Consider the following 9312-nt stretch of genomic DNA (forward strand, 5'->3'; position numbering starts at 1 on the left):
CCCCCCCCCCAATGTTCCAGACATTATCGGTCCTGAAGCAAGAGGGGCTGATGAGTTAACGTTAGCCCCTACCTTCCTCCCTTGAGTTGTATCCTGAGTCAAGTCCTTGACTCTGTGGTGGGTTCCTGCACATTACAACTGCAGGTTATAACCCCAGGGAATCCAGCACCTGTACACGGGTGGCACGTGTGTGCACACTCACACACACGAAATCCAAAACAAAAAGTTAAAGTAAGTCTTAAAGATATTGCTTGACATTAATAGAAAAACCCAGAGACAAATATTTTGTTCTCCCAAATTTCCCATAACCTACCCTAAACAAATCTGCCGGATCCTTGGTGTTATGCTGGATCCATAAACACACACGCCTCATTGAAACGGCAGATGGAAGTTGGTCTCTGCTTATGTGCATGCTCACACATGGCTGTTTCTTATGTGCATGCTCACACACACGGCTGTTTCTTATGTGCATGCTCACACACACGGCTGTTTCATACACTGAAGGTAGGAGCCGCTGGTGGTTTTTGGAGACACCTGGCTTACTTGAGGGTGAGTCTGAAGCCCCCTCCCCCTGCACCCTTTGCTCTGCTGGTTCCCTGAGGTTGTCACCTGTGTATTAACTCTCCTGCTGTTTTCAGGTGCTTGGCTGTAGGGAGCAGCAACATGGTGTCCCACATGGCAAGCATGGTCATCCCACTCTCCCAGCATTTCTCCAAATTCTGGATCTTCCTGCCACAGGTCCTTATCGATTCCTAAACACTGGGGTAGCAGACAGGCAACACAGCCAATGTTGACTCTCTCTCTCTCTCTCTCTCTCTCTCTCTCTCTCTCTCTCTCTCTCTCTCTCTCTCTCTCTCTCTCTAGGAGACCACTATAGTCACTGTACAGTGGAGGTCTGTAGAAACAGGCTAGCTCACCAGAGGGTAGGTAGGGAGGCGGGAGGTGGTTTTATTGTCCACTGACGGCCTTCAGCCCCTCTGAGTTACTGTTCAATTTACTCCACCCTTAATCAGGAACCCCCAGCACTCCCATAGGAGAGCTCTCCCCCATGTCACCTCTGGGGCTTCTGTCCCACCTTCTAGCTCTTTCCTTGCCTCTGCACTCCAGTAGTGGGTCTGCTGCTCTGGGAAAAGTTTGGAGGTTGCCTGCTCCCTCAAAGAGTCTGGTGCCCTGAGAGGCTTTCCATGGGTGAGCCTTCCTTCCCTCTGAGTTCTCGTGGTCCTGGCGATGTGAGCTGTTGGCTTGGGTTTGGAAAGTGGAGCAAGCTGTGCTCAGAACAGCATGGAAGGACTGAGAGGCTGGGAGGGTATGTGGGTCACCATTATACCCAGGTCTACCTGGCTTTTCCAATCAGGAGGAATCTGGTACATGACATTTCCATTCTGGGGACTTGAGCTCCTCAGCACAACGGCCTTCTTCCTCCAAACCTTCCCTGTGGAGTTGCTCCTTTATGCTTCTTGGTCTCTCTCAGTGCCTGTTCCTCTTCTGACTGCTGCTTTCTTCAAGATTTCCATGTGTCCCTCCTTCATCTCTTTCAACTTTCGGGTGTGTCTTACAACTAGGCTCCTGGCTGTTCACTCTGGACATCTTTGGAGCTGGTCAGTCAGTGATTTGGAGACCATCTTCTTCTTGCCTCCCACTTTTAGCCAAGCCAGTGACCTCAAGTACAACAGGTGGACACGGCTTCTTATCCATCCCATGGCTCTTTCCTACTTCAGCTCACATCTATTATCACAGCTCTCATTGTCCTGAAGAACTGCCTTCTTATTGCTTGAATACTAATAGATTTGTGTGTGCAGGTGCCCTTTGTGTGTGTGTGTGTGTGTGTGCATGTATGTGTGTGCAGAGGCCAGAGGCCAACCTCAGGCATTCCTCAGGAGCCACCAGTTTTCGAGGTAGGATTGCTTATTGACCTAGGGAATGCCAAGTACTCTAGGGTGGATGGACAACCAGCCCCCAGCAATCCACCCGTCTCTGTCTCCACAAAACTAGGATGGCAAACATTCCCTACCATTAGCCTTTTTTGTGTGGGTTCTGAGGAGCAAATTGATGTCTTCATGCTGTGTAGATAACATTTTATTAAATGAGCTTTCTCTTCAACCCCATACCTATATATTTCTGTGAAATATACTAACATAACCCCAGGAAAAACCAAAGGGCTGAGTCCCACCAATATCATCTTGTATATGTAAGTGGAAAGCAAATTACCCTTTGGGAATCAATGGCCCAAAGGAGTAACTCCCACATCCCAGGAACAAATGCTCAGTAAAATCTGCTTCTTTGGAATACCAGTGCCCAGCTTCTTTCATCAGCTGATTCTAGGTTGAGCGATATCTTTGGTCAGTGTGACTTGCTTTTCTCCCACTCTGGACACATTGGCAAGTGCTCTTGGTTGGTGACTGTAGCCTTAACTTTTTCAAAGCCTACTTTTAATGATCGTTTTTAAATGCTTTAACCTCTCTTCTAGTACATCACCCACCAGAGGTAGTGGGAAAGAAAGGATACGGGGGGGGGGAGAGTGGGCCTGTTTAGAAATGCTTCTTTGGAGCAAATCCTATCCGTGTTGTCAACGGCAGCTCGATCCACTCGCAAATGCTTCCAGATACACCAGCAGTCCGGTTTGGTGGAGTTGGGATAGGAAACATGAATCAGCAGTAGTGACAGGACAGCAGGGACAGCCAGGCCTCAGCTGAATTGGCACGAGTCAGCAGGAGGGACAAGGAGGAATGCCAGAAGTTCTCAGCTGTGCCTCTCTCATGAAGCAAAGACTCAGGACCAAGGAGAATTAGCTGTGCAAGCAAGCTAACTGTCTCGGTCACTGCCCATTGAGTCCTAGGTATGCTCCCTCCAAACATCTATGTCCTCCACGGGTCTTGCCTCAGCACATGAGTCTGTCTCTGCCAATTGACAGAATCTGCTGAAGCAACAAGAAGCCACAGCACACCACCAGACGTTTCTGGTGCATTTCTCTCTGACAAATGGAGCTCAACTACACAGTGTAAGGCAGACCAACACATGTGTGCCATTAGCAAAGAATCTTATCGCGTGTCCTTTTACGTGATTACCTTAGCGAAACATCTTCTCTCCTGTGTCTGCTTCATTGAAAGTCCCTTTGTGAGTCTGCCTTAGCCTTTTACCTGTGTCTGCTTCAGCAAAATGTTCCTTAATGTGTCTGCTTTAGCAAAATATCCTTTCACCTCTGTCTGCTTCAGGAAAACACTCCTTCATGTGTTTGCCCAAGCAAAACACCATCCAACACAACTGACTTTCCAAAGGACCCTTACGTTTCCACTTCAGGGGACTATCCTGCATTCATCAAAGGAGAGTGATGGCCACAATAAAGGAGAGGTGTTATCTCCAAGCTCCAAGCTGTTACTCGAGGTGGAAAGTGAACATGCCAGGGTGCAAAGTAAATCATGGGGATGATTGGACGAATCAAGTGCAGTTGGTCATCCTTGTGAATAACCGCCTAGTGCCTCGGTGGCCCAAACTGATGTGGTGCAGAGAACGCTACAGCAGACACCCGGCTCTTGTTGTTCCAAGTATTTGAAACGATTGATAGCTTGCCAGGACAGACTGGAACAAACTTAGCTATGCAAATTTAACTTGGGAGAACTTGTTTACAGAAAAAGAAAGAAGATGTGTGTGTGTGTGTGTGTGTGTGTGTGTGTGTGTGTGTGTGCGCAGAGGTAGGTAAAAAAGCAGGAATGAAAGGAAAGGCCTTTATCCCAAGACTTCCAGGCATTGAGGAAGGGAGAAGAGCTAACACTGACAGCCAGAGATATGAGAGTGGGCTGCTAACCCAGGCAAGGGTCAGAGAGACTTCTCACAGGGAGGGACCTCTTGTCTGTATACAGAATCCAGGAAGAGTGAGTCAGGTAGACAGGGGGAGCAGACTTCATGCACAGGGAACAAAAAAGCAGAGGTTCAGAGGGAAAATGGACACTGGATACAGGCACTGTGGCTACTAACTGGAGGATGACAAACAGCCCAGAAGATTGTCTCCTGTGATAATGTTCAAACTACAGGTGGGAAGGTCATATCGACCAGCCCTGGTGGCCCTTGGTGGCCTGTTGGGTGTCTGAGGTCAGAAAAAGTCACTGTGAGGACTGGAGAGATCCCGGGAAGAGGAGCAGATGTGGAAAAAAGCCCTGCCAATATGATGTGTATGGGATGCTCACAAGATGGTCAGGATGGGACCCCAAGGTGGGTGTTCCTGCACGGCCAGAGCTCAGAGATGCAGATCCAGGAGACTGAGGAGCAGGGAGGGACCCAGGAGCAAAGTTGTTAAGGTGCAGTGGGAAGGGGGAATGAGGTGGAGAATGAAGGGCAGGCAGGAGCAGGTGACTAAACTCCACAGGGCACATCACAGGACACAGCGGGGGAAACAGCAATTAGGGGAGAGCAGGACAGGAATTTGTCTCCCTTGTGCCCGGGGAGAGCAACTTTGGGGTAGGGGGCTGTCAAGCTATAGAGTGGCAGACCCAGGAATGCTGGGAAAGGGGATGGACAGGAGGGCACCTAAGGACAAGATGGGCAAGGAAACTTCGACGCAAGTCCTCCTTGATAGCGTATCATAGCAGGAGTGGCAAGACCTGGAGAGCACATTCGTCTGGGGACCGTAATGACAGCTAGTGTGCACTGACTGTTCCTCATCAGCCAGGCACCGTTCTCAGCCCCAGCTACACCACCACCTCAGGAGCCCCTGAAGGCAGGTATTGAATACCCTTCGTGCGTGTGCCATGAGTGTATCTAATGTGGTTGGATGTGTGGAGGCCAGAGATTGGTACCAGGGTCTGTCCTCAACTATTCTCCACACTTTAAAGACTTCGTTTGTGCGTGTTGTGTGCATATGGGTATGAGCACCACAGCTTGCGTGCAGAGGTCAAAGGACAGCACTGTGGCGCCTTTGTGTGCATTCCATCTTTGTGTGCATTTCATCACCTTTGTGTGCATTTCATCACCTTTGTGTGCACTCCATCATCTTTGTGTGCATTCCATCATCTTTGTGTGCATTCCATCATCTTTGTGTGCATTCCATCATCTCTGTGTGCATTTCATCATCTCTGTGTGCATTCCATCATCTTTGTGTGCATCCCATCATCTTTGTGTGCATCCCATCATCTTTGTGTGCATCCCATCATCTTTGTGTGCATTCCATCATCTTTGTGTGCATTCCATCATCTTTCTGTGCATTCCATCATCTTTCTGTGCATTCCATCATCTTTCTGTGCGTTCCATCTTTGTGTGTGTTCCATCATCTTTGTGTGTATTCCATCATCTTTGTGTGCATTCCATCATCTTTCTTTGTGTGCATTCCATCTTTCTGTGCATTCTGGGGACTGGGCTCATGGTTTCAGACTTGCTTGGCAAACACCTTTACCTGTGGATCCATCTTTCTGGCCCTCCACATGATATTTTGAGGCAGGGTCTCTCCCTGAAATGGAGCTTGCTGACTTGTCTAGGCTACTGGACAGTGCTCCTGGATCCAGCTGCCTCCAGTTCCCCAGTGCTGTGGCAATGGGTGCCTGCTGCTCTACCTGGCCCTTTATGTAGGAGCTGGGGGTCCAAACTCAAGTCCTCATGCTTGTGCAGTGAACACAGCACCTTACTGATTGAGCCGTTTCCCCCAGCAACAGTGGGCGCCATTCTTAGTTCTATCTCATAGACTAGAAAAGTGAGCAGCCAGGACATGAAGTAACTCATACAAGATCCCAGAGGTGCCACGTGGCCAGAACTCAGGCAGAGTGGGTATGTGGATTATGATGGCTCAAGACTGGTTTTTATTGAGGGAGACAGTCACCAGGAAGGAAAAAGTGAGCTGTGGGAAGGAGGAACAACTACTGGGGACAGTGGCAAAGATGGCTGAGGGGTAGGTGGGATCACAGAATCTTCCCAGATTGGAGGGATTTGCCTGACCAGCAGGGCAGAAGCCTGCTGCGGTGTTTTTGAGGTTGTGGGTTGAGGAGAGCTGGTGGTAGAATGGAGAAAGAATTGGGGACTGGTCCACTACCCAGCTGCATGGCATGGTAAGGATCTCAGCATTCTGGAGGGTAAGGCAGGAAGATTGTGAATTTGTGGTTAGCCTAAGCTGTACAGTGAGAGCCTATGAGCTTTTATGGGAAATGAGATCCACAGGTCCTTGCCACGCCATTAACTCACACTGCCTTTGTCTCCCTTAATTTCTGTAGGTTCCAACTCATTGGAAGTTTCATTTATTTACTTGCCCTTCTCCCTTATCATTTACTGATATGATGTCTACAAAGATTCCATCTTATGACAGGCATCCATTTTGTCACCCACCAGTCATTTGTCTCTGACTCAGTCCCTGGAAGATAAGTTCTCAGTGTCTCCCCACCCCCCTCATCTACTCTCCGCCCAGAAATGTACAGCATGACCATCTGGTTGGTACGTTACGACTGACTGCATTTTGGCTCTGTAACCTGTCTATGCAGGCATTCAGGTCACCTTGACTTCCTAATTTTGGCAGAGCAAAATATCTCTTGGCTTCCTTGAGCAGATGTTTAAGGTCTTACAGTTTTCGGCTTTAAAAATCCTTCCCTCTCTCCCCTTCGCACGGCAGTCTCCAGCTTGTCCCAGGGATTGTTGTCCTGTTAGCAGTAATCAATCGATCCTTTAATTATAGTTGGGTGGAGTCTGTGATCTTTTCCCAGGGGTCAGAAATCCCCTAACACTGGATGATGCAGTGTACAAGTTCCTGAGGAATGGACAGGTTGACTAACTCAGGCCCAGTTACCTGGCTTCTGTAATCCTGGCATCTGGAAAAAGATGCCAAGCTTCCCTGCCGCCCCACTATTCCACAGCTCCAGGGCAGAGTTGGCAAGGGGAGTAGTGCAGCAGGAACTGGCTCTTCTTGGCCAGATGCTCCTCGGTGGTTTGTGAAGGACTGACTTGAGATTAAGCTTCAATGATGATAAAGTGAACTCCCTGCCTAGCACAAGCATCTAAAGACCTCAACAAAGACATTAGCATCTAATGTCAGTCCCAACTCTCTCTGCTGCCCTCTGAATAGGGTCCAGTACTTCCTCACTTCCTCTTCTCTGAAGGGAACATTTCTTTTTGTGTGTTACTGTTATCACTATTTATTTATTTATTTATTTATTTATTTATTTATTTATTTATTTATTTTACATATTGTCTAGATTTTATTTGGGACCCTGGCCATACTGAGTGGACTGTTGTCATTGAATCTTCCAGAAACCCAGAACAGACCAATGATATCTACTTGGGAGACGACTGAAGAGCAGGTGCCGGAAACGGAAAACAAAGATAGCTTAGACGAAGTCTCTCCTGATATTTTCAAGAAGTGGAATTCAGGCAGAGCCCTTTCTTTTGCTGAGAGGTGGGGTTTAAGCAGAGACCCTTATGTTGTTGAGAAGTGGGGTTTAGGCAGAGACCCTTATGATGTTGAGAAGTGGGGTTTAGGCAGAGACCCTCCTGACACTGAGAGGTGGGATTCAGGCAGAGACCCTCCTGATGCTGAGAGGTGGGGTTCTTCGGGAAGAGTCCCTTCTGATGCCAAGAAGTGGGGTTTAGGCCGAGCACCTCCTGATGCTGAGACTGGGGGTTCAGGCAGAGCCCCTCCTAATACTGAGAGCAGGGGTTCAGGCAGAGCCCCTCCTGATATTGAGAGTTGGGGTTCAGGCAGAGCCCCTCCTGATACTGAGAGTTGGGGTTCAGGCAGAGCCCTTCCTGATTCTGAGAGTGGGGATTCAGGCCGAGCCCCTCCTGAAACTGAGAGTGGGGGTCCAGGCAGAGTCCCTCCTGATGCCGAGAGTTGGGGTTTAGGCAAAGCCCCTCCTGATGATGAGATTGGGGGTTCAGGCAGAGCCCCTCCTGAAACTGAGAGTGGGGGTTCAGGCCGAGCCCCTCCTGAAACTGAGAGTGGGGGTTCAGGCCGAGCCCCTCCTGATGCTGAGAGTGGGGGTTCAGGCAGAGCCCCTCCTGATACTGAGAGTGGGGGTTCAGGCAGAGCCCCTCCTGATACTGAGAGTGGGGGTTCAGGCAGAGCCCCTCCTGAAACTGAGAGTGGGGGTTCAGGCAGAGCCCCTCCTGAAACCGAGAGTGGGGGTTCAGGCAGAGCCCCTCCTGAAGAGAACACTGAGGTGGAAAATGAGATAGAAAACAGTGAGTAACTCTGGGGATTCCACTGGTGGTAAATGAATATCTTATATGGTGCCCAGCACCTGGGATGTTGACATTAGTTACTTTGTATTAGACATGTTATTCTTTCTTTCCCTATGTTATTTATGTAGCTGTATGAAAAATGCTGGGAGAAAGTTTTAAACAATTGTTTTGTAAAAGTAAATGAAATAAAACCAGTATGTGTTGGGGGATGGTTTTGTGCAGAGTGTAGTGTATTCAGATCCTGATTTCTTTGCCCAGAGATTTGGTTACAGTATGGATGGTGGGATCGTTTTGTTTACTGAACTGCCCCCTGCATCAGTGTTGTGTAAAGAACGCTCCCCAATTAGCTCTGACTTGTTAATAAATAGCTAATCAGCCCAGGACTGTGCAGAGAAGGCAGAACTTCCAATCCCAGGACCAGGGTCCCAGGAAGAGAGAAGTAGGAGGACTATGGGGAAAGAGCTAGAGAGACCACATGGAGAGATAGGGATGAGGGTCCAGGAGGAGTTGTTATGAGCAGGTCACCAAGGGATTTGCCATGAAAGCACACATGGAACAGAACAAGCTAAGGTGAGACTCAGAAGGTAAAAGACCATGTGACTGGAAATAGCTTAGAGAGTTAGAATAGATGAGTACCTGCTATTCATAGCACTTAAAGCTTGTTATGTCAACCATAGGTCTTTGTGTCAATTGTTTGGGAGCTTAAACAGGTTAGAACAAGAAAAGACAAGCCTTACACCCTTAATTACTGTATCTATTTGGCACCCAAGATGGGGCATAGAATCCAAGCCTGGTGAAAGGCAGGAGAACGAGCATTCCCTAGGAACAGAGCAGGTTTTTAGATAGATACAGGAACCAAAGCCATAGATACAGTAGCCATGAATTTTCAAACTCAGCTTCCTAGCAACACGGTCTCGGAGGCAAGCATATAGTGCAACGGATCCCTTCTGTGCACAAAGGCTGGTGAAATGGAGAAGCTGCTGGCCAAGGGATGAGCTCCTACGCCCGAAGATTGGCACTAGCACCCAGGAGGCATCGACTTTTAATGGTTTCCTAGCAACCGCTCTGGGACAACCTACTCGGATATCGGAAGCCTAGCATCCCGGATCCACGTGCAGCTCTAAGATTAGCCATGAGCTAACACAGCTGGTGGGTTCCAGAGCT

The 9312-nt window shown here is 48.7% G+C and overlaps 1 protein-coding gene across 1 annotated transcript in view; it reads left to right on the forward strand.

The window, feature by feature from the left end:
* Positions 1 to 8156, forward strand: part of Slc22a16 (solute carrier family 22 member 16) — a 34380-nt gene extending 26224 nt beyond the window's left edge. The window contains exons 7-10 of the mRNA XM_032888466.1: positions 639 to 738; positions 7164 to 7374; positions 7630 to 7701; positions 8026 to 8156. Coding sequence (XP_032744357.1) covers positions 639 to 738; positions 7164 to 7374; positions 7630 to 7701; positions 8026 to 8156 — 514 coding nt within the window. The remainder of the gene's footprint in view (positions 1 to 638; positions 739 to 7163; positions 7375 to 7629; positions 7702 to 8025) is intronic.
* The last annotated feature ends 1156 nt before the right edge of the window (positions 8157 to 9312 follow it).

This window comes from Rattus rattus, chromosome 18 (assembly GCF_011064425.1).
Source record: "Rattus rattus isolate New Zealand chromosome 18, Rrattus_CSIRO_v1, whole genome shotgun sequence".
Classification (NCBI taxonomy): Eukaryota; Metazoa; Chordata; class Mammalia; order Rodentia; family Muridae; genus Rattus; species Rattus rattus.